Source organism: Lethenteron reissneri, chromosome 68 (genome assembly GCF_015708825.2).
Source record: "Lethenteron reissneri isolate LAM-NWPU_2019-01 chromosome 68, ASM1570882v1, whole genome shotgun sequence".
Taxonomy (NCBI): Eukaryota; Metazoa; Chordata; class Hyperoartia; order Petromyzontiformes; family Petromyzontidae; genus Lethenteron; species Lethenteron reissneri.
Window position 1 is genome coordinate 1,798,467 of NC_083846.1, and position 27,430 is coordinate 1,825,896.

The 27,430-nt window shown below is 44.9% G+C and overlaps 1 protein-coding gene across 1 annotated transcript in view; it reads right to left on the reverse strand.

The window, feature by feature from the left end:
• Positions 1–1,420: 1,420 nt before the first annotated feature.
• The window catches only part of LOC133360299 (mucin-2-like), a 36,453-nt gene continuing 10,443 nt past the window's right edge, over positions 1,421–27,430 (reverse strand). The window contains exons 9-31 of the mRNA XM_061578943.1: positions 24,842–24,980; positions 23,938–24,048; positions 23,336–23,402; positions 22,773–22,910; positions 21,855–22,016; positions 20,726–20,820; positions 18,516–18,642; positions 17,578–17,869; positions 16,962–17,011; positions 16,377–16,480; positions 15,692–15,843; positions 14,623–14,761; positions 14,252–14,356; positions 12,723–12,899; positions 11,931–12,173; positions 11,632–11,788; positions 9,205–9,336; positions 7,456–7,597; positions 6,953–6,993; positions 4,831–4,958; positions 4,774–4,797; positions 2,297–2,451; positions 1,421–1,757 (exon numbers count right to left, since the gene is read on the reverse strand). Coding sequence (XP_061434927.1) covers positions 1,421–1,757; positions 2,297–2,451; positions 4,774–4,797; positions 4,831–4,958; positions 6,953–6,993; positions 7,456–7,597; positions 9,205–9,336; positions 11,632–11,788; positions 11,931–12,173; positions 12,723–12,899; positions 14,252–14,356; positions 14,623–14,761; positions 15,692–15,843; positions 16,377–16,480; positions 16,962–17,011; positions 17,578–17,869; positions 18,516–18,642; positions 20,726–20,820; positions 21,855–22,016; positions 22,773–22,910; positions 23,336–23,402; positions 23,938–24,048; positions 24,842–24,980 — 3,217 coding nt within the window. The remainder of the gene's footprint in view (positions 1,758–2,296; positions 2,452–4,773; positions 4,798–4,830; positions 4,959–6,952; positions 6,994–7,455; positions 7,598–9,204; positions 9,337–11,631; positions 11,789–11,930; positions 12,174–12,722; positions 12,900–14,251; positions 14,357–14,622; positions 14,762–15,691; positions 15,844–16,376; positions 16,481–16,961; positions 17,012–17,577; positions 17,870–18,515; positions 18,643–20,725; positions 20,821–21,854; positions 22,017–22,772; positions 22,911–23,335; positions 23,403–23,937; positions 24,049–24,841; positions 24,981–27,430) is intronic.

The window sequence follows — 27,430 nt, forward strand, 5'->3', positions numbered from 1 at the left end:
TGGTGAGATGGTTGATGGAGTTCCTGTTGTGGGTGGGGGTGTAGCTGTTGATTCGGTGATTGAGGTGGTAGATGGAGGTGCTGTTGTGGATGGGGGTGTAGTTGTTGATTCGGTTATTGAGGTGGTAGATGGAGGTGCTGTTGTGGATGGTATAGTTATTGGCGTGGTAATTGGTAAGATGTAATCTCCCGGTGGACAGCACACTCGGATCTCATAGTTTTTACATCCTCCTCTGTACGGATCCTGCTTTTCTTCCAAGCACAGGAGCCCTTTGTTGACATCACACATGATGTCAGTCCCCGTCTCTGACAAATTCTTTTCTTTAAAATCTCTTGCCCGACAATCTATTAACATGGGAACACCGGTCCCACAGATGGCATGTCCTGTCTTCTCCTGGTAGTGAGCATACGTCTCATTGTCATTCGATGGAGTATTATCATTGGGGTAGTCAATGCTGTCCCATGATGTCCAGATGCATGGACCTGGTGAGATGGTTGATGGAGTTCCTGTTGTGGGTGGGGGTGTAGCTGTTGATTCGGTGATTATTGAGGTGGTAGATGGAGGTGCTGTTGTGGATGGGGGTGTAGTTGTTGATTCGGTTATTGAGGTGGTAGATGGAGGTGCTGTTGTGGATGGTATAGTTATTGGCGTGGTAATTGGTAAGATGTAATCTCCCGGTGGACAGCACACTCGGATCTCATAGTTTTTACATCCTCCTCTGTACGGATCCTGCTTTTCTTCCAAGCACAGGAGCCCTTTGTTGACATCACACATGATGTCAGTCCCCGTCTCTGACAAATTCTTTTCTTTAAAATCTCTTGCCCGACAATCTATTAACATGGGAACACCGGTCCCACAGATGGCATGTCCTGTCTTCTCCTGGTAGTGAGCATACGTCTCATTGTCATTCGATGGAGTATTATCATTGGGGTAGTCAATGCTGTCCCATGATGTCCAGATGCATGGACCTGGTGAGATGGTTGATGGAGTTCCTGTTGTGGGTGGGGGTGTAGCTGTTGATTCGGTGATTATTGAGGTGGTAGATGGAGGTGCTGTTGTGGATGGGGGTGTAGTTGTTGATTCGGTTATTGAGGTGGTAGATGGAGGTGCTGTTGTGGATGGTATAGTTATTGGCGTGGTAATTGGTAAGATGTAATCTCCCGGTGGACAGCACACTCGGATCTCATAGTTTTTACATCCTCCTCTGTACGGATCCTGCTTTTCTTCCAAGCACAGGAGCCCTTTGTTGACATCACACATGATGTCAGTCCCCGTCTCTGACAAATTCTTTCCTTTAAAATCTCTTGCCCGACAATCTATTAACATGGGAACACCGGTCCCACAGATGGCATGTCCTGTCTTCTCCTGGTAGTGAGCATACGTCTCATTGTCATTCGATGGAGTATTATCATTGGGGTAGTCAATGCTGTCCCATGATGTCCAGATGCATGGACCTGGTGAGATGGTTGATGGAGTTCCTGTTGTGGGTGGGGGTGTAGCTGTTGATTCGGTGATTATTGAGGTGGTAGATGGAGGTGCTGTTGTGGATGGGGGTGTAGTTGTTGATTCGGTTATTGAGGTGGTAGATGGAGGTGCTGTTGTGGATGGGGGTGTAGTTGTTGATTCGGTTATTGAGGTGGTAGATGGAGGTGCTGTTGTGGATGGGGGTGTAGTTGTTGATTCGGTTATTGAGGTGGTAGATGGAGGTGTTGTTGTGGATGGTATAGTTATTGGCGTGGTAATTGGTAAGATGTAATCTCCCGGTGGACAGCACACTCGGATCTCATAGTTTTTACATCCTCCTCTGTACGGATCCTGCTTTTCTTCCAAGCACAGGAGCCCTTTGTTGACATCACACATGATGTCAGTCCCCGTCTCTGACAAATTCTTTCCTTTAAAATCTCTTGCCCGACAATCTATTAACATGGGAACACCGGTCCCACAGATGGCATGTCCTGTCTTCTCCTGGTAGTGAGCATACGTCTCATTGTCATTCGATGGAGTATTATCATTGGGGTAGTCAATGCTGTCCCATGATGTCCAGATGCATGGACCTGGTGAGATGGTTGATGGAGTTCCTGTTGTGGGTGGGGGTGTAGCTGTTGATTCGGTGATTATTGAGGTGGTAGATGGAGGTGCTGTTGTGGATGGGGGTGTAGTTGTTGATTCGGTTATTGAGGTGGTAGATGGAGGTGCTGTTGTGGATGGTATAGTTATTGGCGTGGTAATTGGTAAGATGTAATCTCCCGGTGGACAGCACACTCGGATCTCATAGTTTTTACATCCTCCTCTGTACGGATCCTGCTTTTCTTCCAAGCACAGGAGCCCTTTGTTGACATCACACATGATGTCAGTCCCCGTCTCTGACAAATTCTTTTCTTTAAAATCTCTTGCCCGACAATCTATTAACATGGGAACACCGGTCCCACAGATGGCATGTCCTGTCTTCTCCTGGTAGTGAGCATACGTCTCATTGTCATTCGATGGAGTATTATCATTGGGGTAGTCAATGCTGTCCCATGATGTCCAGATGCATGGACCTGGTGAGATGGTTGATGGAGTTCCTGTTGTGGGTGGGGGTGTAGCTGTTGATTCGGTGATTATTGAGGTGGTAGATGGAGGTGCTGTTGTGGATGGGGGTGTAGTTGTTGATTCGGTTATTGAGGTGGTAGATGGAGGTGCTGTTGTGGATGGTATAGTTATTGGCGTGGTAATTGGTAAGATGTAATCTCCCGGTGGACAGCACACTCGGATCTCATAGTTTTTACATCCTCCTCTGTACGGATCCTGCTTTTCTTCCAAGCACAGGAGCCCTTTGTTGACATCACACATGATGTCAGTCCCCGTCTCTGACAAATTCTTTCCTTTAAAATCTCTTGCCCGACAATCTATTAACATGGGAACACCGGTCCCACAGATGGCATGTCCTGTCTTCTCCTGGTAGTGAGCATACGTCTCATTGTCATTCGATGGAGTATTATCATTGGGGTAGTCAATGCTGTCCCATGATGTCCAGATGCATGGACCTGGTGAGATGGTTGATGGAGTTCCTGTTGTGGGTGGGGGTGTAGCTGTTGATTCGGTGATTATTGAGGTGGTAGATGGAGGTGCTGTTGTGGATGGGGGTGTAGTTGTTGATTCGGTTATTGAGGTGGTAGATGGAGGTGCTGTTGTGGATGGTATAGTTATTGGCGTGGTAATTGGTAAGATGTAATCTCCCGGTGGACAGCACACTCGGATCTCATAGTTTTTACATCCTCCTCTGTACGGATCCTGCTTTTCTTCCAAGCACAGGAGCCCTTTGTTGACATCACACATGATGTCAGTCCCCGTCTCTGACAAATTCTTTTCTTTAAAATCTCTTGCCCGACAATCTATTAACATGGGAACACCGGTCCCACAGATGGCATGTCCTGTCTTCTCCTGGTAGTGAGCATACGTCTCATTGTCATTCGATGGAGTATTATCATTGGGGTAGTCAATGCTGTCCCATGATGTCCAGATGCATGGACCTGGTGAGATGGTTGATGGAGTTCCTGTTGTGGGTGGGGGTGTAGCTGTTGATTCGGTGATTATTGAGGTGGTAGATGGAGGTGCTGTTGTGGATGGGGGTGTAGTTGTTGATTCGGTTATTGAGGTGGTAGATGGAGGTGCTGTTGTGGATGGTATAGTTATTGGCGTGGTAATTGGTAAGATGTAATCTCCCGGTGGACAGCACACTCGGATCTCATAGTTTTTACATCCTCCTCTGTACGGATCCTGCTTTTCTTCCAAGCACAGGAGCCCTTTGTTGACATCACACATGATGTCAGTCCCCGTCTCTGACAAATTCTTTCCTTTAAAATCTCTTGCCCGACAATCTATTAACATGGGAACACCGGTCCCACAGATGGCATGTCCTGTCTTCTCCTGGTAGTGAGCATACGTCTCATTGTCATTCGATGGAGTATTATCATTGGGGTAGTCAATGCTGTCCCATGATGTCCAGATGCATGGACCTGGTGAGATGGTTGATGGAGTTCCTGTTGTGGGTGGGGGTGTAGCTGTTGATTCGGTGATTATTGAGGTGGTAGATGGAGGTGCTGTTGTGGATGGGGGTGTAGTTGTTGATTCGGTTATTGAGGTGGTAGATGGAGGTGCTGTTGTGGATGGTATAGTTATTGGCGTGGTAATTGGTAAGATGTAATCTCCCGGTGGACAGCACACTCGGATCTCATAGTTTTTACATCCTCCTCTGTACGGATCCTGCTTTTCTTCCAAGCACAGGAGCCCTTTGTTGACATCACACATGATGTCAGTCCCCGTCTCTGACAAATTCTTTTCTTTAAAATCTCTTGCCCGACAATCTATTAACATGGGAACACCGGTCCCACAGATGGCATGTCCTGTCTTCTCCTGGTAGTGAGCATACGTCTCATTGTCATTCGATGGAGTATTATCATTGGGGTAGTCAATGCTGTCCCATGATGTCCAGATGCATGGACCTGGTGAGATGGTTGATGGAGTTCCTGTTGTGGGTGGGGGTGTAGCTGTTGATTCGGTGATTATTGAGGTGGTAGATGGAGGTGCTGTTGTGGATGGGGGTGTAGTTGTTGATTCGGTTATTGAGGTGGTTGATGGAGGTGCTGTTGTGGGTGGGGGTGTAGTTGTTGATTCGGTTATTGAGGTGGTTGATGGAGGTGTTGTTGTGGGTGGGGGTGTAGTTGTTGATTCGGTTATTGAGGTGGTTGATGGAGGTGTTGTTGTGGGTGTAGTTGTTGATTCAGTGGTTACTGAGGTGGTTGATGGAGTTCCTGTTGTGGATGATTCTGTTGTGAGTGCAGAAGCTGATGTGGATGGTGGTCTAGTTGTTGACTCGCTGGTAGTTGAGATAGTTGTTGGAGGAACTGTTGAGGATGAGGTTGTAGTTGTTGATTCTGTGGTTGTTGCAGTAATAGTAGTCGTGTGTTGTGGACACCCTATATAACAAAAGTAAAACAACCACGTTATTAGATGAAACACTTTTCTTAAACACTGCATTGAAACTCATGCTGCTAACCATAGGGGCAACATTTCACGTCATTTACAAGCAACCCCTTTCTTAATGTGTATGCGAGAGAACACAATTCTCAACTGCTCATACTTGAAGCTCAAGAGTTCATCTTGCCCAGTGAAGTTGTACTGCTGCACATTAATCCCAGAATGGCTCTTACATTGTTTGACCACCTGGTTTCAGAAATTATTATTGTTACACAGTGGACATGACCTTCAAGGACCACTCTAATAGTCTCATGATCACCATCATGTGGCTTTAGCTCTTCCCTTTGGTCACCAACCTATGGGTATCACTCCTACACTCGTCTAGTTAATCTGCCAAATTCCACCCTGCAAGTGTTCTCCCCGTCAGACTTTTCTTGATTACATCTGAAATACTCTACCATGTTTTTATTCGAAATTGCTTCACATATCATGCTAAAAAAACTCTGAGCACTTAAATGATACCCCTCAGCAACATCATCCGCGAGCATGGGGTCGACTTTCACACGTAGGTTCATGACACCAAACTTCACCATTATGCCTCCAGCATTGATTTCAGAGCTATAGAAGTGCTGTTCGACTGTTTATCAAATTAGATTATTTGATAAGCTCGAAATTCCTTTAGTTAAATGTCAGAAAAACAGGAGCTATTATTTTTGATTCTCGTCAGCATTTGATGGATCCTCATCCCCATTGTCCGCAACCTTGGCATCCTTCTGGAACCTGTGCTGAGCTTCCTTCTCCACCTCCACAAGATTGCCTGTCCATACCTCACCCCTGCTACTGCTGCTGAAACCCTTGTCCATGCTTTCTTCACATCAAGGCTAGATTTCAAGCAGCATATCTCAATAAACTGCAGATAGTCTAAAATGCCATAGACCGGGTGCTTTACCAAACCAATATTGTGCTACCATTACCCCAGTCCTGGACTCGCTTCACCGGCTTCCTATTAACAAGCGTGTGAAAAACAAGATCCTTGCCCTCGCATTTAAATGCATCAATGTCCTTGCCCCTCCCTAAGCCTGGAACCTTCACTTTGACCTTTATGGACCTAAAATAAACTTGGATAAGCCTAATAAAATCATAATCTACAACGGCCTGGCTGGCTGCGCAAATTCAACAACTGAGCTAAACTTCCGTGCTACAATTCGTAAAGGAAATCATGAATAGGCCTACCAGCTGACTTTCGAACTTAACAAAATGGTGCCATCTGAATTCCATCTCTACATCTCAACAAATATCTAACAAGAAAGTTGAAACGTTTGAAATCTCAAACAGGGTACTGTAAAAACCAGACAAATAAAATGCAAAAAAAAATTAAATAGGTGATATGTTATAAAGAAAACAGGCAAGTAGTTTAGGGGCAGAGAACACAAGCCAACCAAATGCTAGCCCTACATCTAACCCCAAACAACTATCCCACCAGGCACTAGTACAGTACTAACCATCCTACTAACCCTAACAAGAAAACCAACCGCCAAGCCGAACCATAACCAACTATTCAAACATTCCACGAGAAAAAGCCTTCCTACTGATCCTGAACCTATCCATAACCCTACCTCTAGCATTTCACCAGGGTGAATTTCATATATTTGTTTGTATTTCAATTTTAATAATTACAGTGCACATATGTGCCATTAATAAAACAGGAAATACTCTGATTTGGCGCTAAAATTTGCTAAATAAAAAACATTATTCGGGATTTCGTTATAGAGGAAAGCAAGGGATGAAATACACTGGATGGAATCAGCTCTGAATCTTGATCCTGCTGCTACGTCTATGCTCCCCACCTTCACTAACCTGTGCTAACCAGTGTGGTGAAGTATGGTCAAACAATAACCACAATCTGCATGCCCTGGGGAGTTGCTTGAAAAATGTACGTGTATATTTACCACCTTGGGGATCATTCTATGGTGGAATGTACGGTTGTGCTTACCTGGGATAATTGTGCAGGAAATGCCATCGATTGTACAGGAACTAAAGGGCAAACACAGACCCATGTTAATAGCGTACATGCGACAAACGGGACTGAGAGAAAATGCAAGCACAACTCTGCCACCTCGCTCAGGCTCATTTTGAGGGATATAAATGTGTTATCAAGTCAAATGCTCTGTGACATGCCGCTTGATTGATCACATCTTTATTGATCACAGGAGGTTGTGGTATGTGAATGAGTTCCCAATTATGAAAATACATTCCTTTGACAAGTTAATTGGCTTATCGGCCCCGGCACTGCTCATCTGCTCTACCATTTACAACAGTTGAACCCAATAGCTGTGTCGCCATCTCTTGGCAACCTCACAGCCCAGTGGGTTTGGAATTTCACAAATCGATATGTGATCCACTAAGCTTTGTCTCCGAAGCGCTGGATCACACAGGCGTGCGCCACCACACTGAACAAGGCCGGCTGCAAGCGCTGTGCGTGAACTGTGGGCTCACCAGATTTCGCACGAGTTATTGCTTGGAATCCTGTCGTTAGCCTTGTAGGTGGTTCCGTTAGAGACGCAGTCGCACTGCTTCACGCAGGTCATGCTACTCTCATTCAGGAACGGCCGATCACTCGAGCAGGTCGGGTAGCAGCCTGCAGAGGTGGGGAGGTCACGGTGCACATTACAATCGGTTATTAAGATCGCTCACGATACATTGAATCGTGTGAATGAGTTTCGATCGTTCGAACACTTTATGGATTTCTCATGAAAAATAAATGCTGCTGTGGTGTTACGGTTAGCACACTAAAAGAAACAGACTACACAAATCAGATGATAGAAATTACAGGAACCAGAATGCACTTTTAAATCAAATATTTACACAATTCTAGATTTGAAGCTTTCGTGACCGCAATGATTCATATTCTTAGGTTCTTTCGGTAAAGTCACGTAGGTAAAATTTTAAAATTAATAAAAGTAAAATTAAAATAAAAATCACGACGTTTCGGAGGCAACACAAGCTTCCGTCTTCAGGTGGAACCGTCACAGCCCGACAGCTGTATCAAGTAAATGAGAGATTACAAGAGATACCACTCCGTATATATAATGGTTGAGGGGGGAAGGGCCAGGAACGGCACACTTTTTTATTAATATGGTAAGGTGAGGCTTAAGACTAAGAATAGACTGCATAACAAATGACTGAGCCTTTGTTATGGAGAGGTGCGGTTTGTGACTAACGCCTAGCCTACATAACAAATGCTGCAAATGAGACGTCGTGATTTTTATTTTTATTTTACTTTTATTAATTTTAATTTTTTACCTACGTGACTTTATCGAAAAAATCTAAGAATATAAATATTTACACATATGGTGTCATCACAGGGTCACATGGGAACCAACATGCTGCATGATTAGAACCCGATTCAAAATTCGATTTACTGTGTGGTTGACGATGGAGACATTGGCTTAATTTTATCAAGAACCAGACCAGAGAGAAGATTCTCTGATATCGAGTCAATGGTGAAAACACAGTTTAAATGGCTGCATTTCTGGAGCAGTGCCTGGTCTGAGGGTTGGTTGAAAATTGATTTCCACCGATTTTTGGATGTTATATTCTTTAAATAGTAAATTTACTATATTTCTGACATTAAAAAATGCCTTTCTACCCCACATATTAATTATGCTCACAATGTCAGAGGAACGCGAATATGCATTTCCATGGGATATTTTTTTTTTCTGTGCAGGCCACAATATAAAAGATAACTAAAGTTTACCTTTAAAAAAAAATTAACTTCCAAGACCTGCTCAGCGTGAGCTGAGCAGGTCTTTCCTAGACATGTTTCTGAGTAAAACTTTCCCATATATAATTGTGAGTCAAAGGTCAAGACCACGTTGATGACAAATTAAATATTAAATTGAAATCAAAATTCAATGTTTCTGCTAATGTAACATACTTGGTTATGTATTTCTTCTCTATCTGAATTCTAACATAGGGAATGCAAGCCAGCCTGTGAAGCAAGACCCACCCGCAATATTTGGGTGGCAGCCCAAATTGGTGGCCAATTTGAATTGACAAAAAAAATCTAGAAACGCGCCGCCGGGATGGCAACTCGAATTCACGCTTGAGTTATGTGGCTCGTGGAAACGTGGAAATACTGAAGGGTTTTATCTAAAAACATGGCACATGCCAAACCGTCCACATGAGGAGAGGCATCTGCGATCAATAAATGTGGTTTCACGAGAACCCAAGAAGTGGCTTCACCTTCCAGCGGGGGCAGGTTAGCGGTACAGATGGCATTCCTGTTGGTGCAGGAGCGCTGGCAGCCCCGGCCACACTCCCGGTAATGCCACTCGCACTGATCCTCATCCTTGTTGTACAAGTCACAGCCAAGTGCTGTGGAAGATAAATTGCACACGTACAGACAAACACACGAGTGATTAAACACATACACATAAATGAAGAAACACCAAGAAATGGGAACATACAAATACGTAAGTGAATGAACACACCTACATATGAACACAAACGTACGTCAATGAACACATATAAACGTGAAGACATATACGTATGTAATAAAAGGACTCAGACACTTCTTTCTGTCTTCGTGTCCTTTATTGGGTTCTTGTCTTCTCCCACACGGCACTCTGTTATAACTCTGTATTTGTAGCCCCCGGCTGTTGACTGCTATTATAGCTTCCCTTCTCTTCCCGCAGACTCTCTGCTTCATCTACCGTAACCTCTGTTCTCTCCCTGCAGACTCGCTGCTACCCCTATGCAGACTCCCGCTGCTACCCCTATATGCAGACCCTCTGGCTGCTACCGTATGCAGACCCGCTGCTGACTCTGTATGCAGCCCCGCTGCTGACTCTCTGTGCAGCCCCGCTGCTGACTGCAGCCTCCTCGCTGCTTCGGGTCGGTCACCGCTGGCCAACGGTGCCGATCCTCGCTCCCCCGTGTTCGTGGCGATCTCGCCACCCTCCGCTTCGCCCTTCGTGGCCTCTCTCTGTTCCTGGTTCCCCGTCACTCCCTCTCCTCTTCCGGTTCCCCTCCTTCTATAGCTTAACCCCTCACCCCCCCACGTGACCTAACTCCTCCCCTCCTGACGTCACCTCCGGAGGGCCGTTTACGCCCGCATTACACGTATAAAGACAAAAAATACCCATATACCTATGCAAGCCAACATGGTACTCAAGGGGGTGGTGTGATAAGGACTACGCCAGATCGCCTGTTCCTCCCCAATGCCAATGTTACACACCTTACCATGTAATCATTTAAGACTGAGTCGATTTAAAGGAGGCTCATGACCAGTTCAGATAATCATCACTGATATTGGCCATGAGTCGGAATCTAACTCGGGTTTCCAATTATCGTAATGCAGTGCATTGACCACTGCAAAACCACTCGCTGCATACAGACACATATGTATGACAATGCATTCACATACACCTTCATACACATGTAGGTAAACACGTGCAAGTACACTCACACATGTACATGAATAAACACCAGACAGCACACGGGTGTATATAAACACACACCAATGTAGAAACATGGACTCACATATGTAAACAGAGCAATACGTTTGTAGTTGCAGATACATACAGATGCACAAAAATACAAGGAACCCCTATTTAACCATATAGACTGAAGGCGAAAGTGCCAGGAGCGAGCAACTGGGAAAGCCCAATTTATTCTCTATAGTTGCAGTCAGGCACGCCTTATAATGCATCACCGTGCATTTAATGTGTTCAACATTTCACAATAAATTTTCTTGAAAGCTTTGCTTTAAATGGGCAGCATAGTTGTACTGATTAAGCCAATAGTATACATTTATTTTGTAGGTAAGACACTCCAGTGCCTTCCTACATTTGTCCGTTTTTCCCATCATGGTCCATTTACAAGAAAAGGTTAAAACCCCCTTCATTAGAATCTTATAATGACGTGCCTAACAGTGATTTTGAAGGTTGTTTCTCAATCCTTAACATAATCTACGACTATCCAATGCTGGAATAAGGCCTCCCCTCGCCGTTGCCATCTGTCACGGTCTTCAAATCAATCTAGCTCTTGCACACGAGCTGATTGTATCGCTCCATCTCCGCAGTAGATGTGCTCTCAGTCACATTCCTTCCTTTGGCTGCCACTGCATCATTATTCTCAACTACTGGTCATCATCCCTTCAGCAACATGTTCTGCCCAAGCCCACTTACATTTCTTGGCAGTCAATATTGTCCCTAACTTGCGTTTGGTTCTCCAATCCATGTGTTCTTCTTTCTGTCTCAGTTTAATTACAAGCATGTACCTCTCCATACGTGCCAACAATGTATTGATAAAATTCTGATAATAATGCCCCTCCCCGGTGGCTTAAGACTTTTTATGACTGAATGTAACATCAACATACCTCATTTCGCTCAAAACTGCTTTGAGCTTTATCAGGTAGTGAACTCGTAATTAAGTAATTAATTTTTTTAAAAATGTACGTGATGGTTGTTTTTGCATAGTTCTAAGTGAACATCCTGATACCACCAACTGGGTACACGTGGGAATCTGATTCAGCTACAGTTGGTCGGCTAAAACCTGGCGTTGGATTGGTACTCTGAACTCTGACTTTCTATCAGCTCCGCAGAGCCACCCGGACACCTCTATTTGTACTATTCTGTGTCATAGCCGCTGGGTGTGGTGGCTACTCACGGCACAGGTCCGGTGTCCTCCAGCGTAGGCACACGCCCGCCGAGCCGCACGCTTGTGCGTACGACGCTAGCGCCGTGCACAGGCAGTGGCAGTCGCCACCAGTGTCACAACCGCAAGAGTCGCGCACGCACGCAGTGTAGTAGGGCAGGTACTCGACCTGAAAATAAACACACAAAAACACATTAATACGAATGTGAGCATGCACAAAGGCAAATACACACACACCAACGTGTGACCACACACACAAATGCACACGCAGAAGTAAATGAACATGCACACACGCAGACACACACACGTACCATGTTGTGACACTGCTTGAACACCCCATCCTTGAGTACGGAGCACTGCTTGTGTGCCCAGCTCTCACGATGGTGGTTTATGGTGCACGGGTCGGACACTCGCGAAAGGTCAGGGCACCCAGAGCCGGACTCCTTCCAGCCAGCGGCAAACTCGGGAGCGCTCGCTGCCACCGAGCCCGTGCGCGTCACAAAATCGTTGGCCACCTTGCCATCGTAGTCTCCGCAAAGGCCACACACGTGACCCTGTGGGGAAATTCACAGGGGTCACGCTCGCACAGTGCTCACCTCCAATCCTCCCGATCCCTCCACTGGCTCCCAATCCCAGATCTTCAAGATCCTCCATGGACTAAACCCTGCCTGTCTCTTGGCTCTCGTCTCACTTCACTGCCCTCCATGCACTCTCCTACCAAGCTCTACTCATTTTACTTTACTTCCCTCCATGCACTATGCTGCTCCAGCAACCTAGTCTTTCTGTCGAAACTCCCAGCCAACTTTCGTTCAGTGGGAAGTCACTCATTCTTCTATGCTGCCCTAGCGGTTAGAACTCCCTTTCTTCAGCCATCCGTGCTGTCAACTCCCTGATCCTGTTCAAGTCCAGCTTAAAACCTCCGTGATATTTGCTTAGTGTGTCTGACTTTAAGTAAGAGACACTCAGAACCCAGGATCTTAGTGGTACCGGCCCAACTTCTGGGATGTGGAGTTAGCTCCCTGAGTGACACACGGTCGTCTCTGTGGCCAGTGACTCCCCAACTACCGGCTAAAGCCATTCCAAGTGACTGATCTCTCCTGTACCTTGAGCTGTGGGTTCACGTGAACGGACACGGCCGTGTGACCATCCCAGATGACCGTGACCCCGAGCGACGTCTCCACCACAGTGTAGATGCCCATGCGGCGCACGTGGAATGGCGACCCCGGCAAATCCAGCGAACTCCCCTTTACGGTTCCGTCCGTCAACACCAGCTCGTCAGCCTTTTAGGACACAGCATGAGCAGTGCGGTTGAGTTTATGAGGTTATATGGCCAATTAGGCCATCGCGGCTTTGTGCCATGAGATTCATAATTAATTTGGAACTTTGAAGACCAGTAGGACCCACCATATCAAAGAACAGCCGAAGGAAGGATATAGTAGAGTTACCTCTGAGAGCCATTCAGGTGAGCTCTATTCCACATGGCAGGGGGCAGCAATTCTCACCTGCTTTGTCACTGGGAGTAATGTTTGTTGCATGGTAATCAAACTGATAGTCTTTTAATTCTCAGACCTGTAATGTAGTCAATTGAAGTGCAAAATCTAATTTTATGTGAAGAGGTTTTTTTGTGCAGTTATATCTTGAATGGGCAGAAAACATAAACTCGCTACTCTTCCAAACCCAGTTTTATCAGAGGCGACTGCCCATTTTCAAAAGCAGGATTTCAGCAGTGCCAGCACAGTGCTCTGACCTTGAAGCAACCAGACCCCATCAGTTTTGTTTGGCATACAAATTTATTTATTAAGCTTCCGGGAAGTTCCAAGATTTTTTCCATAAATTGATGATACTTTAAAGATGTGGGTAATAATTGACATAATCATGAATTGCCATTTTACTTGAGCATAGCATGTCCACCAATTAGCACATGCTATTCGGATATAGATAATTTATCTGCTTTTCTTGGCAAAGGAAGAATTCTTAAAAAAAGACCACATGTTGTATCACTCTACCTTAGAGGTCTGCCCATGCTATGGATCAACTCACATGACCCTCACCCCTTCACAAAGGCTTATGCCTACACGTTGTATGATTTTGAATCAGGGCTGCAAACTTGTTTCATGCATTGCGATATTGTAAATAGTAAGCCAGATATGCATTACTGGCGCAGATAAATAAAATGATTGGATCAAAATTAAAGCTGTTTTGTAAGTTTGACCTCATTCACGTAAACCACATGAGCTTTCAAAGGACAGCTCCTTCACTCAAGTTGGTGGAACAATCTAGATCCCCAAACATACATACACGCAGATTAGCCACTTAGTGGTTGTTACCTTGGGGTTAATGGAATGAACGCGATAGAACAAAAGTGACAGCCAATACAAATAGGCTGTCACGGTTGGCTACGTAAGGTGCGAAAGAAGTAAAGCATATATATAAATGACTAAAAATGCAATGATGAACCAAGTAATTGATTATAATTAATTATGCTCAAAACATATGAATGGCTTTGTTACATTCCTGAAGATGACACCTTTAAGATTCACCAAAATGGAATACATTTTTTAATCATATTGTGACCCCGAATCATGACAATATATTCAATACATGAATTTTATTCTTTAAATTCTACCCTTACCCCGACGAAAAAGTGAACTTTCTTGGAGCAGGTGGTGCCTGTGGTTCCACACGGCTCATTCTCAGTGGTGATTCGGAATGAGCCACTGCTGTTTCCACAGGAATCCTGCAAGATAAACAACAAAGTGGTTGCAGAGCGTAAGGTTAAGCAACAAATATACAGTATCATGGATGACAAATGAAAGCCACGCAGATATACGCACGAAATACACACACAGGTGGTATATTAATAAGAGGCCGTGATGAGCCTCTATGTGAGTGTTTCTCAACTCCAGTCCTCACGACCCACCACGGAAAAGCTTCCCAACCATCAGATGCACGCAGGGTGCATTGGATTAATTTGCATATGACTAAAATAAATTGACAGCGCACCTGGCTCAGGATGTACTGGCAGGACCCGTCGAAGACATACTGCTTCCCGTCGAAGGTCGTGTGGTGGCCCTCTCCGTACACGAAACACAGGCCCTGGCAGACTTTGGACGTGCAGCTCCATTGTGCGTTCATGCACGTGCTGCACGAGACAACCCATGCGCAATCGTAGCATGGTGAGAGGTCACTACCACCTTTTGTGTTAGGCCAAGATGATTGCGGCCATAGATGAGGAGCAAGGAAAGCAGTCTAAAGCACTACTGTCTCTAACCATAATGGTCTCTAGCAATAACCTCTAAACCCTAAACCCAAATCCTAAAACCCTAACCAATAACAATATAACATACCCCTCACCCCTAAATCATGAATCCCAACCCCTGACCCTAAAAATGTGATCCCTAAATGCAAAGCTGAACCTCTAAACTCTCAGCCTAAACTTTAACCTTAATCCCTAAACCTTAGCCCGAACCCCTAATCTCTAACATTAACCCTAATCTTCACACAAAACACTATGTAAGAAAAAATAAGCAGCACCCCTTCATATTGTATCGACTGAAATCCAAAGCAGGGAAAATGACCACTGAAGGGTAAGCACAACTCAAGAAAAGTCTGTGATTGGACAAAAATCTGGTCTATGATAGATACAAATCTTCAGAGCCTGTTGCTAATTTTGCTGTGCCCTCATACTATAGATCTTTGTACCTCAACCGTCCATGCTGTCGGCTCCACACACCTGTACAAATGCAGGCTCCAAACCTATTTTTTTCCTCTGAGTAACTGCCGCTCTCAATAAAATAATATTTACGGTTTCGCTACTTCATAATTGAGATGTGACACTAATGACCGACGCCGACCACTGCTGTGTGACAGTGCGGTCCTGGCGTCGGTCGAGTGGGTGGTCAAGGTCGGCGTCGTTTGAACGTCGAGGTCGTGCAAGGTGACATCGACCTTGACCAATGTTTCCCCCGTTTCTACTGCCCACACAACTACCAGTCCAAGATATTGCTGCTGTGGGGGGTGGGGGGGGAGCACAAAGATGCACATTGGAGAAGGGCGACTGCGGACTGCTCACCAATTGTTGCACAGCTGGGTAATGGTGTCTCCGGGGTTGTAGTGCTGCCCGTTGTGCTCGCAGGTGCATTGCTCCTCACTCACGCAGTTGCCGTTGTGATCCACAAGCAACCCGCCGGGGCACACGCAGCCCGACACGCAGCCCGGGCTATACTGCACGCACGGGAGGGTGCCACACAGGTGTCGGTCGAGCCTTCTCCAGCGCAACGCACTGTTGTCATCGTGATCATTGTTATCATCATGATGATCATCCGTTTCAATGAAGACGCAACCCAAAAACAGCTATTATATTCACACTCGCTTTTCCCGACTAGTTTTGGTAGCGGGGTTTGACTCATACTTCCTTTATCATGAGACAATGCCCTTCTCTGGGACAATGCCCTTCTCTGTCCCACTGCTCTTGAAAGAACCAAGAGTATCATGATGGCCTAAACCATCGTAAGACAAAGTTCTGCTGCATTTAGCCTGAGGTCAGTAGTTCTGCTTCATAATTATTCATATATTGTCGCTATACACCCAGGCCATGTTCTGGGTAAACTAGCACCAGCTTAAAGCTTAATTTGTGCGGTACTATGTTTCACCACAGCATTGTTACGTGTTTCCTTCCAGATGTATTGTTACTACTGATGGCTATAAGAAGCCTTTATTTGACTGTCGGGTTGGTTGCACTTTCAACGGACACTTACGCATATTGAATGTGGATTAGCACAGGTTCTTTGACAGGCAGCACTGCCTTCACTCAATCCGTCACTGCAGTTGTGGTAAGTCATCTGGCCTTCACATGTGTTCCCTGCACGCACACGCACAAACACACAACACAGGTTCTTTAAATATCCAGATTTGCAGATAATAAGGTCGTGACCTATTGTGAAGTTAACTCAAAACATAGCTTTGTGTAGTCAATCCAATGATCCATATTTGTTTTTGGTGTACGGCCACAATCTTGTCATAAATCAACTGCTTGGCCAAACCCAAGAACAAATATTGATTGAAATATTGATTATTGTGAAATTAACTACCATTGGCAGGACAGATCCAAATGTGGCAAGTGCCCAAAATGTCAGCGTACTATACATTTTCTATATATTGTATATTTGTTATAATGCTGTGCTCATGAATGTCATCAAAAGTGCTGCTTTCTACCCCTCTTCAAGTCCAGGCTCAAGATCTTACTTTTACCTTTTGCCTACGGTTGACTGCCTCTCTCTAAAAATAAATGTTGTTTCTGCAGTGTCTTAAGAAGGACAATAATAGCAACAAGAGTAGCTCACCAGATATGGGGGGAAGTCCAAAGCAGTGAAGTTCCCCACCCGTGCACAGACTAGGGGGCAAACAATGAAGCAAAGATGCATTGCGTGAGTAGACATCCTTGGTCTTATCAAATATAACATTAATCATCATCATCAACATTATCACTATATAAATACACGAAAGCTTTTGTGCAAATAACCTGACATTTCTCCTGAATTCTTAATAAAAACCCAGCAATGACTAACTCCTTCTGCTGGGGGGTGTGAATAGGTGCTGGCGGACAAAAGAGACCAAATGGCGTGGATACAGGCGTCGTGTATAAAGTACGACCATGAAAGACATGTCTCAAGTTGTGTTAAAATAAACCATCTTATTTAGTAACGTGCCCATGACACTTGACTCGGCTAAAAAGTCAAATTATTGCTCTGCAGCTAATAAAGTGCGTGTGTGTGGAGTAGCGAACGTTTCAGCCGTGAGGCACTTAATACGCCAAATCAATTAACCCGACCCAGACCGCTGCTCTGGGATAAGAGTGGTCGAGGTCGCGCAAGACAACGTTGACATCAAAAACGACCGCGGCCAATGTCGCCCAGCACGAGTGTGGAATGCACACGCTGGCACAACGCTGGTTCATACCACTGCGTGTCGTGCAGATCAACGGTCACCCCTGCCCGGATCACGTCCCCGCTCATCTCCGAGTAGCAGGGGCAATCGCTCTTGAGCACACACACGCCGTGCTCGTCGTCGTACAGCCCCGCGCCGCACACGCAGCCCTCCACGGGGGAAGGGGATGGCAGCTCGAACGGCGGGGGGCGCACCCCCCGACACACTAAGCGGGACGCGCGGGACGCGCGGCACGACGCGGAGCCGCACTCGGGCGCCGCGTAGCTGAACTCGTGGCTGATTGGGCAGTTCTTGGAGTCGAGGCCTGTGGACGGTTCACGGTGATGACAGAGAGAGAGGTGAGGCGAGAGTGAGTAGCAAAGGAGGTTTGTGAATTGAAGGGTGCGTGAATTGACGGAGGTGTGTATATTGAGTTGGGTGACGGTATGAAAGATAGAGCCCTCCTAATAGTACTTATGGTGTCGATACATACATTGGTTACGTGTTCTGGGCTGTCCGACACAAGTTTTAATTTATGAGAAAAAAGGACTTTAAAGTTACAAAATCGGACATGGAAACATAGCATTCTAGTGACATCACTGTGATTCCATCACTAATATCACTGACAATCGTTCGAATATGACTCCACTAAAGTAATGTAACTCTAACTCACTTTGGTGGCACACTTGACGATTTCTGGCATGCAATTTCGATGCTATGATTAACTTAGTGATCGGAAAAATACATTCAAATGACAAATTACTCGAGGAAATATAATTTAGATATAAATTACCAATAACTGGTTCTTGTATAACTTACATATAAATTGACAAACGTTATGAGCTGTGTAATTTAGGTACCCAATGACAAACTAAAAATGTAATTACATTACATATTAAAATTAAATGTCATTTACATTTCGCCCATCTCTGAACTCACTGCCCTGGCGTCACCCGTGCGGCTGTGCTTACTGCAGATGTCGCTCCTCCAGCCGACGAGGACGACGCCATGAGCGGCGCACGCGTACGCGTATGCCGAGAGTGCAGCGCACAGGCACGGCTCCGGATACGAGCAGCTGCACGTATCATACTTGCAGCGCTGCACAGGTGGTAGGGGGTGGTGTGTAGGCAGACAGACAGATGGACAAACGGGCGTTGAAATAGAAAGATGGATGGATGGACAAATTGACAGATGGACGGATGGACAGACGGAATTATAAATGGACGAATGGGCAAAGAGAGAAGGAGGGACAGAAGGATAGATGATCGATTGGGCAGATCAAGACAAACAGATGAAGAAATGGACAGATACACAAATGGATACACAGACGGTGAGACAAACAAAAACAGATAAATGGACAATCAATTAGATAGATAGACAAATGGACAGACAAAAATATTGATATTTGATCTCATCATAAGTACCATTTTTATCTAATGAGAGGGTGTCAAGTATGTGGCCATCTCGAGCAGTAGCCCATCATTCTTCTCCAGACAATAAACCCACATTGTGGAAAGTAAGAAATCCGCTTTTGACTTGGCTGGAAAGACGGAGCCAATTGGGTGTATGTGGTACAGGAAGACATGGAAATGAGGGGACTTACCAGTGGCTGATACCAGTAGTGTTAATATCTACCTAATATCTAAAAAGCTAAGTAGGTTTGAGCCTGAATAGTACTTGAATAGGTGACTGGCATGCACAAACAGGTTTTTACATTGGATCTGGGGCTACGTGGTTAACAGCAGAAGGCTTTGCAGGAAAACCCATTGTTGTACTGTACTTCTATGCTTTCCCGTCCATATTCTCTGCTTTCACCAACCCACACTGACCCACGTGGTGACATATGTCTAAATAACCCCCATGAACCACACGGCATGGTGAGGCCCTTATCTGGCACAATTGGCTACGTAATGTGCGAAATAAGTTAATCATACGTACGTACATCAGAGGTCGCAAACGGGTTTTGATCCCTTAGTCGTACCCGTACCCGGCCGCACCAGGGTCGCAAACGGGTACCCGTACCCTACCCGATACCCTGCTACCCGTAACCGGCCGGGTATCGGGTAGGCTACGGGTACGGGTACCCGATTGCGACCTCTGGGATGAAGCCATGTTGCAGGCGCGGGTGGGTTGATTCTAGGAACTTGAATTGTGAGAAGAGACAAGACGTTGGGAAATGAGTGACAAACGGTGACTCACCAGTGACTCACGGCCTACCCGTACCCGGCCGCACCAGGGTACCCGTACCCGGCCGGGTACGGGTAGCCGGGTATCAGATAGGGTACGGGTATCGGGTACCCGATTGCGACCTCTGACGTACATACATGCATGATAAACCCCATAGGAAACAGTGCGCTCTGTTTGCTGGAGTTTGGTTGGGGCAAGTGGAAAATGCTGCTCCTACTTTGTGGATCAGAGGTCACTTGAAGGGATCTCAGAGGTACTTCTGTGATGTCTAATTCCACGAACCGTTTTCGAACACTGAACGAGTCACAGCTCTGTGAGAATTCCAAATGGATTATTCATCTTAAGACATGACACTGCTCATACAATCAGGATATCATTAAGTAAAAAGACGAAAATACAGGCAGTCCCCGGGTTACGGAAAATCCGACTTACGGAAATTCAACTTTACGGAAATGCTCCTAAAAAGCGTGTAAAAAATAGAGTATGTACTGTGTATCTGTATGTGTTTGTGTGTGTATGTATGTGTGCGTGTGTAGAGAGCATACTCCTCCGTTGTGTGCGTGTATGTGTGTGTGTATGTGAAGTCTAGACCTAGCCGAATGCATGGTAAACATTCGGAAGTGACTGCTTTTTGTTAACAATATTAAAATCAACAATTGGATACAGTATATGTTCCATTAGTTTAATAATGGGTAGTGGTAGGGTAGATATTCGATGCAATTAAAGAATCATAGGAAGTGCAGAGTGTATGTACAGCGATAGGATACAGGGAGCGATAGAAAACGGACGACAGCGAGATACGGTACTGAGAGAAAATGGTAGGGGAGACACAATTATTTCAAGCTATGGGATTTTATCTTGATTTTTGGGGAAAATTGTTCAGTTTCCGACATGAAAAATTCGGGTTACGGATATTTCTCAGGAACCTAACCCTTCCGTAACCTGGGGACTGCCTGTAAATATATTGTTAATCATCACGCAAAGGGGAACGTACCATGTAATATTCATCTGCAGAAACCACACTGTGGCAGGTAGAGAATGGACCGTCATTATCCATCAGAAGGCCACAATATGTTTTGGCGTATTCATCTGAAAGATAAGAAACACACAAGCTCAGACAGTGTAGCCTTTGAGCTGTCGGGCCACTGCCCGAAACGTTAGCTGGGCATGGTGGTCCACATGTGCAATCCATAGCTATGGAGGGCAAGGGCTGGTAAAATCACATATTGAAGTTCAAACACTTGCTCAGTTGCAAGGTGGCCAGGAGATGGCAGTATAGCAAAAGCAAGGCTATGCGCTGCCCTCTAGAAATTGCTAAGTGTGTGAGGGAACCAGGTGGTTTAGGGAGAAGGCCATAACCGTCAGAGTACTGAGTCAGCACCACTGAGTTCCTGAGTTCAAATCAGGGTTTCAGTCAGCCGTCCATATGCCAGGTTCTTAAATGCAGCAGATTAATGAACTCAACCCAGTCGCCAATGACTATATTGAAAAACCATAAAAAAAATATTTTTCCAATCATTTTTATCTTCTTGGTTCTTTTGGTAAAGTCACGTAGAAGGGAAGTAATAAAATAATAAAAATAAAACATAATAAAATAATTCTCACGACGTTTCGGCTACAACAAGACGGCTGCTTGCGTTGTAGCCGAAACGTCGTGAGAATTATTTTATTATGTTTTATTTTTATTATTTTATTACTTCCCTTCTACGTGACTTTACCGAAAGAACCAAGAAGATGAATCCCTGCAGTCACGAAAGCTTTAAATGGAAATCATTTTTATGTTTACAGTTACGGGAACACTTCTATATTTGTTTAATTTGCATACATATGTGAATAAAAGGAATTGAAGTAATGTTCAAAATAATTCTGCATCCCATTCAATAAGCTGTGAGGCTCTGCAGTGGGCAGCAGAGGGCAGTACAGCAAAATACATTGTCATAATATACTCCCACATCTATATCCCTCCAACTTCCACTAACCAGTGTGGTCAAAATATTCAAATACCTCCCACAATGATACGTACGGCGTGAGGAGGCCCTCAACCAGCAGTGAAGTGAATATGACAGCGTGGCATTGATCGGTCACACATGAGCTGTGAGCTGTGTCGCCATGAAGCGTCTCACTGTTGGTGGTGTACACCGAGCACGGGTCCATGGTGACCTCTTTTCGGTCCGGGCACGTCGCCTGAGCCTTCCACATGTTACAGAAGGTCGCTGCTGTCGCGTCCACGATGCCGGAATGCGTGAAGTCGTCACCGGTTACTTCATTGAAATTTCCGCACAGCCCTGTTAAATTGTCACAAGATGTCATTTAAGAGGTGGTTTGGGTGGTTTCATAATGATCAGGTGTCGGAGCATAGGAGCAAGAAGCCAACACTGCTATGTCTTAAGTTCAAATGCGGGTATCAGCTGTGATGAAACCGTTTTCATGAACACATGGCCATACTCATCTCTGTTGTTGGCCCTGAGCCTGTGGTTGGAAATTCTACATTTCTATGACATGGGCCATTCCATCCATGACAACAGTTGCATTCCCGTGCAGTGCTGCTGTTGGTTTCATCATCCCCATATGGATAATGTTGAGCTGATTGAACCCTGACCGGGGATGTGAACTCACATTTGTCCAACGGTTAAGGTGGGTTCACACTGGATCACTCAACTCAATGTAACGGGATGAAACAGCTACTTAGGCCTCACTTTTAGTGATGTCACAGAATTGTAATGTTAGTGCACAGCTTAATTCGCTAGGTTGAACGTGTTGGAACAATAAGTGGACCGGCAAGCAATCAGAGTTGGGGTGGCACAAAGGAGGGCAGCCAAGGGCAGCACGTGGCAAGCATGTGATTGAATGAGAAATCATCACAAACAATGTTGTCATCATTATTTATAGAGTGGCGCTAAAAAGCATTTTGACATTAAAACTCGACACACGTATAACATCAAAAAAATCCCCGAAATACTGATACTGATAACATGTTTTTTTTTTTACTGAAGAAAACATCAAAGCAGCATACGGAAGAACAGAGCTTGAGACATACATACCACACGTTTTGTTGTGATACGCGGTGGCCGCGGTAATGTACAGCTGCATCAGGGGCTTTAGCTGAACTCGCAGGCGCAAGCCAAAGTTGGTTTCCGCACGGAGGTAGAAGGACGACTCTTGCACGACGGTCACGGATGCTGAAAGAAATAGACATGAGACCAACAGTGCATGCCAAGCTGTCATGAAATGCACGCAAACATTCACATCATAAGCTGGACCATCTGCAAAACAAGCAGTGATGATCAGAAGTCTGAATCAGTGTTTAGTTATGAAGCTTAGGCATTTAACACATATTTAAAGACAAATTCATGCTGCCTGAGTAAATGATCTAAACAATGATTGTAGATTAACTATCATGGAATAGTTTATTTGTGTAATTGCAGACAGACTTAATATGTCATCATTTCTATACATTCACAAAGCAGCGACTTATACTTGTCAAAACACTTTTATGTAATTGTTTTTAATATCTGTAATGTGTTGAGTTCTGTGGATTGAAAATGGTTGATTTAAGAGGGCAGGTGTAAAATGGATTGCAAAAACTGTCAATCACAAGGCTTACCCGACACAAATGGAAGAGGCACCTTATTCTCATGCACGAGCACATCCCCTGATGCCTTGAACACAACCTGAAACAATAATCACTTGTAGTTATTGAAAAGCAATATGGTTATATAAGGGTTGTCACTAACAATATAGTAATCAATCAACAGTATTTTATTACGTATTCGTTGCTTTAAAAACTGATTCAAAATATACAATGTTCAACCCAGTGATTTATTTATTACACTTTTTGGGTCTTTATTTTATTTTGAGTTACATTGTGTCAGAAAAAAGCCATGGAAGATTACATCACATAACTACGTTTGAACACGCTTTAAAAGCCTCTTCATCCAGACTATGAGCATAATTTTTACATGCTCTGGAAAGTATTTGTTCAAATTGAAAACACAAGTTTCACATGATATTTAAGGGTGTGCAGTCATTGGTCATCAGTGAGACCATAAATTTGCTCATTATCTCAAGATATATATGCCTTAAACTGTCTCTCTCTGCTCATGCCCTCCCTTTGGATTAAGGCGGCTTGAACTCTTATTAGAATGCATGCAAACGCACACACACTCAATCACGCGCATCTGGGTGTACATGCACACACACACTCACCATTTTTATGTCATCGATGTAGAGGATAACACTATTGAGACACGTCTTAGAATCTCGCCCCTCGCACTTGGTTAACTCTCCCAGTACGGAGAACGTCTTGCCAGCGCAGTCCTAAAAATATTGAGGCCACAGAGCAGAAGGTTAGAGGTCACTGAATTGGAAAAGCTGTACATATATGACTCATGGGAATGTAATGAACATGTCTATGCATATGTGCCAATGTGGACCATGAAGGCCTACCCAAGCTGTCGCCATTCCTAATATTGCTCCATTGCAATAATCCAACTAACTCCTACGCACGAGCAGATTTTATTGATCCATCTCTCCGCAGTTGATATCCTGTTAGGAGTGCTCTCTCCTTTGTAAAAAAGTCACATTCCTGACAATGTCCGTTCTTCATAGCACCTCTCCTTTTGTTTTTATGCCAGTGTTGAGTTTTATTTTGTTAATTGTGCTTTTGCACCACTTCCAATGCATCATCACCAAATAATGTATGCTCTTTGTTCGTCTCGACCACACTGGCCATCGTTCCTTTCTAGTGACGTATCCTGCCCACTTACCTTTCTTCAGTCAAAATTATGTCTCTAACTTGCGTACGTTCTCTAACCCGTGTGGTTAATATTTCTATCTCTAAATGTAATTCCAAGAATGCACCCTCTCCATGCATCTTTGTGTAGTTTTTAGCTTTAGTTCTATTTTCTTCATCAATTATCATGTTTCTGAGCCGTGTCACAGCAGGTAATATACAATGACCTCAATGGACTATGCGATATTGGATTTGCAGATCGAGTTGTGACACTGGATCATAATTATTCATTAGATCGTGGAGAAGAGGGTGAAATTCGTTACATCCCAAGCTCACGCTGCCACATGCACCAATGCATTACAAATGCAGTTTTAGTACCGTTGTGAGGGTGTAAAAGCAGTCCCCGTGGAATCTGTACGTCTTGCTGTCGAAGGTCGAGAAATAGGAGCCGCCCAGGATCTTGCACGTCCCATAGCAGGGGCGGCTGTCGCAATTCCACTGACCCTGCTCGCAAGTGCTGAGTCGGCAAAGACGGTGGCACAATGATTAGAATGAAAAACCCACAAGTGGCAGGTGGTGAGGGATAATGGGGGCTTTGCCCCTCAAACCTATTTAGCAGCTTGCATTTAAACACAGCCTGTACAATAAAACCTCTAGAAGCCACTCCATGAAAGAGCACAAGATCACCACAAGCAAGGCATGTGGTAAACCACAGTGCGGTGCCCTATGTGCTGTTCCAACACTCTACACTTTTGCAAGTGATATCTTTATCTGGTAAAATAGCACCAGCAGCCACCTTTGTGCCACATGGTTAGAGAAAGTGTCATTTTATTATCCAGTGGTTCCAAAGCTATTTTAAGAAATGTATCATCTGATCGATCACAAATACATTTTTAATATAAGCCCCCAAAATTACTTATGTTGAATGGCATTAAAAAGTTCATACGTAAAAAATGCACACGGAAACACTAAACTAATTCTTTGGTGAGATTGCGTTGCCAGTCATGCGTGGTGGTCGTAAGTGGTGGGAATCAGGTTTCAAGTAGGAATCTGTGTGGGTGGGTGGCCTTCCTGTAGACAGAATGTCCCAAGGATCCATCAGGTCTCCTCTCAAACAGCACATCCAAGAATGGTAGTTTGCCATCTTTCTCCACTTCCATGGTGAATCTGATGGATGGGTGTCTGGTATTGATGTGGTTCCAGGAAATGGTTCAATGCTGGGAGGCCATGTGGCCAAATGACGAAAGTGTCATCCACATATCTCTTCCACAGGGAAGGACGCAGGGTGGACGTCTGGATGGCGTCTAATTTCCAGAGACTAGTTTTGGCTTGCATCCTACGCAGATTGAATAGCCCACCGTCAAAACGGTAGATGAAGCTAATCCCAGTGTTGCGGTTCTGGAATGAGTCTTGTAACATGGCAGAAAACACCATGCTGAAGAGCGTTGGCGCTAAAACGCAGCCTTGCTTCACCCCGTTTGTGATTGGGAGCGGATCAGAGAGTTCTTGTTGGTCTCTGACGCTAGCCATCATGCCATCCTGGAGTTTGCGCACGATGCCAATGAACTTGTCTGGACACCCATACTTGACCATGATCTTCCATAGGCCCTCCCAGCTGACTGTGTCAAATGCTTTTGTCAGATCAACGAAAGCCATATATAGATCAGCATTTGTTCTTGGCATTTCTCCTGTAACTGCCGGGCAGTAAATACCATGTCAGTGGTTCCGTGGTCTTTTCTGAAACCACACTGACTCTCAGGTAGCAGACCCTGGTCTAGATGGACAATTAGGCGGTTCAGAAGGATTCTTGCCAAGATTTTGCCAGCGATTGATAGTATGGAGATGCCTCTATGGTTGTCGCAGGCCTGCCGATTGCCTTGCCTCTTATAGAGATGGATTATAGAGGCATCCTTGAACTCCTGGGGAACGGCTTCTAATTTCCACAGAGACTGGAAAAGGTCGGTCAGTTTCTCGGCTAAGCGAGGCCTTCCAGCCTTGTAGATTTCCGCTGAAATGGCATCGGACCCTGGAGCTTTGCCTGATGAGAGGAGGCTTATGGCTTTTGCTGGTTTCCTCAATGGATGGTAGAACACCAAGGGACTGGTTTATTTAAACTTGAGGCAGTCTCGCAATTGCCTCCTCATTTATGCATGATGGCCGGTTGAGGACTGTGCTGAAGTGTTCAGCCCACCTTGCATGTATTTTGACCTTCTCTGTGAGGAGTGTTGTTCCATCTGCATTTAGGAGAGGTGAAGTTCCAGAGTGTTGTGGACCATAGACCTGCTTGAGTGCACCATAGAGGCACTTGGTGTTGTTACTGTCAGCGTAGGACTGAATCTCCTCAGCTTTTGTGCACAGCCAGGTGTCTTGCATGACTCTGAGTCTCTGCTGGACAACCCTGCGAATGTTGAGGAAGGCAGTTTTCTTTAAGCTTGAGCTGCTGTAATTCAGATAGGCTTAATGCAGGCGATGTTTTTCATCAAGGAGTGCTTGGATTTCTGCATCGTTCTCATCAAACCAATCTTAATGTGTACGTATGGGAACACCAAGTGATTTACACTATGAGATCTTCTTGGTTCTTTCGGTAAAGTCACGTAGAAGGGAAGTAATAAAATAATAAAAATAAAACATAATAAAACAATTCTCACGACGTTTCGGCCACAACGCAAGCAGCCGTCCTCAGGTGAAAAAACCAGGTCCGTCGAGGCGACAGAGGCGACTCTGTCACCTCGACGGACCTGGTTTTTTCACCTGAGGACGGCTGCTTGCGTTGTGGCCGAAACGTCGTGAGAATTGTTTTATTATGTTTTATTTTTATTATTTTATTACTTCCCTTCTACGTGACTTTACCGAAAGAACCAAGAAGATGAATCCCTGCAGTCACGAAAGCTTTAAATCGAAACTATGAGATCTCTTTTACCAGTGGCAAAATATAGTAGTAGGTTTTTACCCTTTTAAACTGGTACA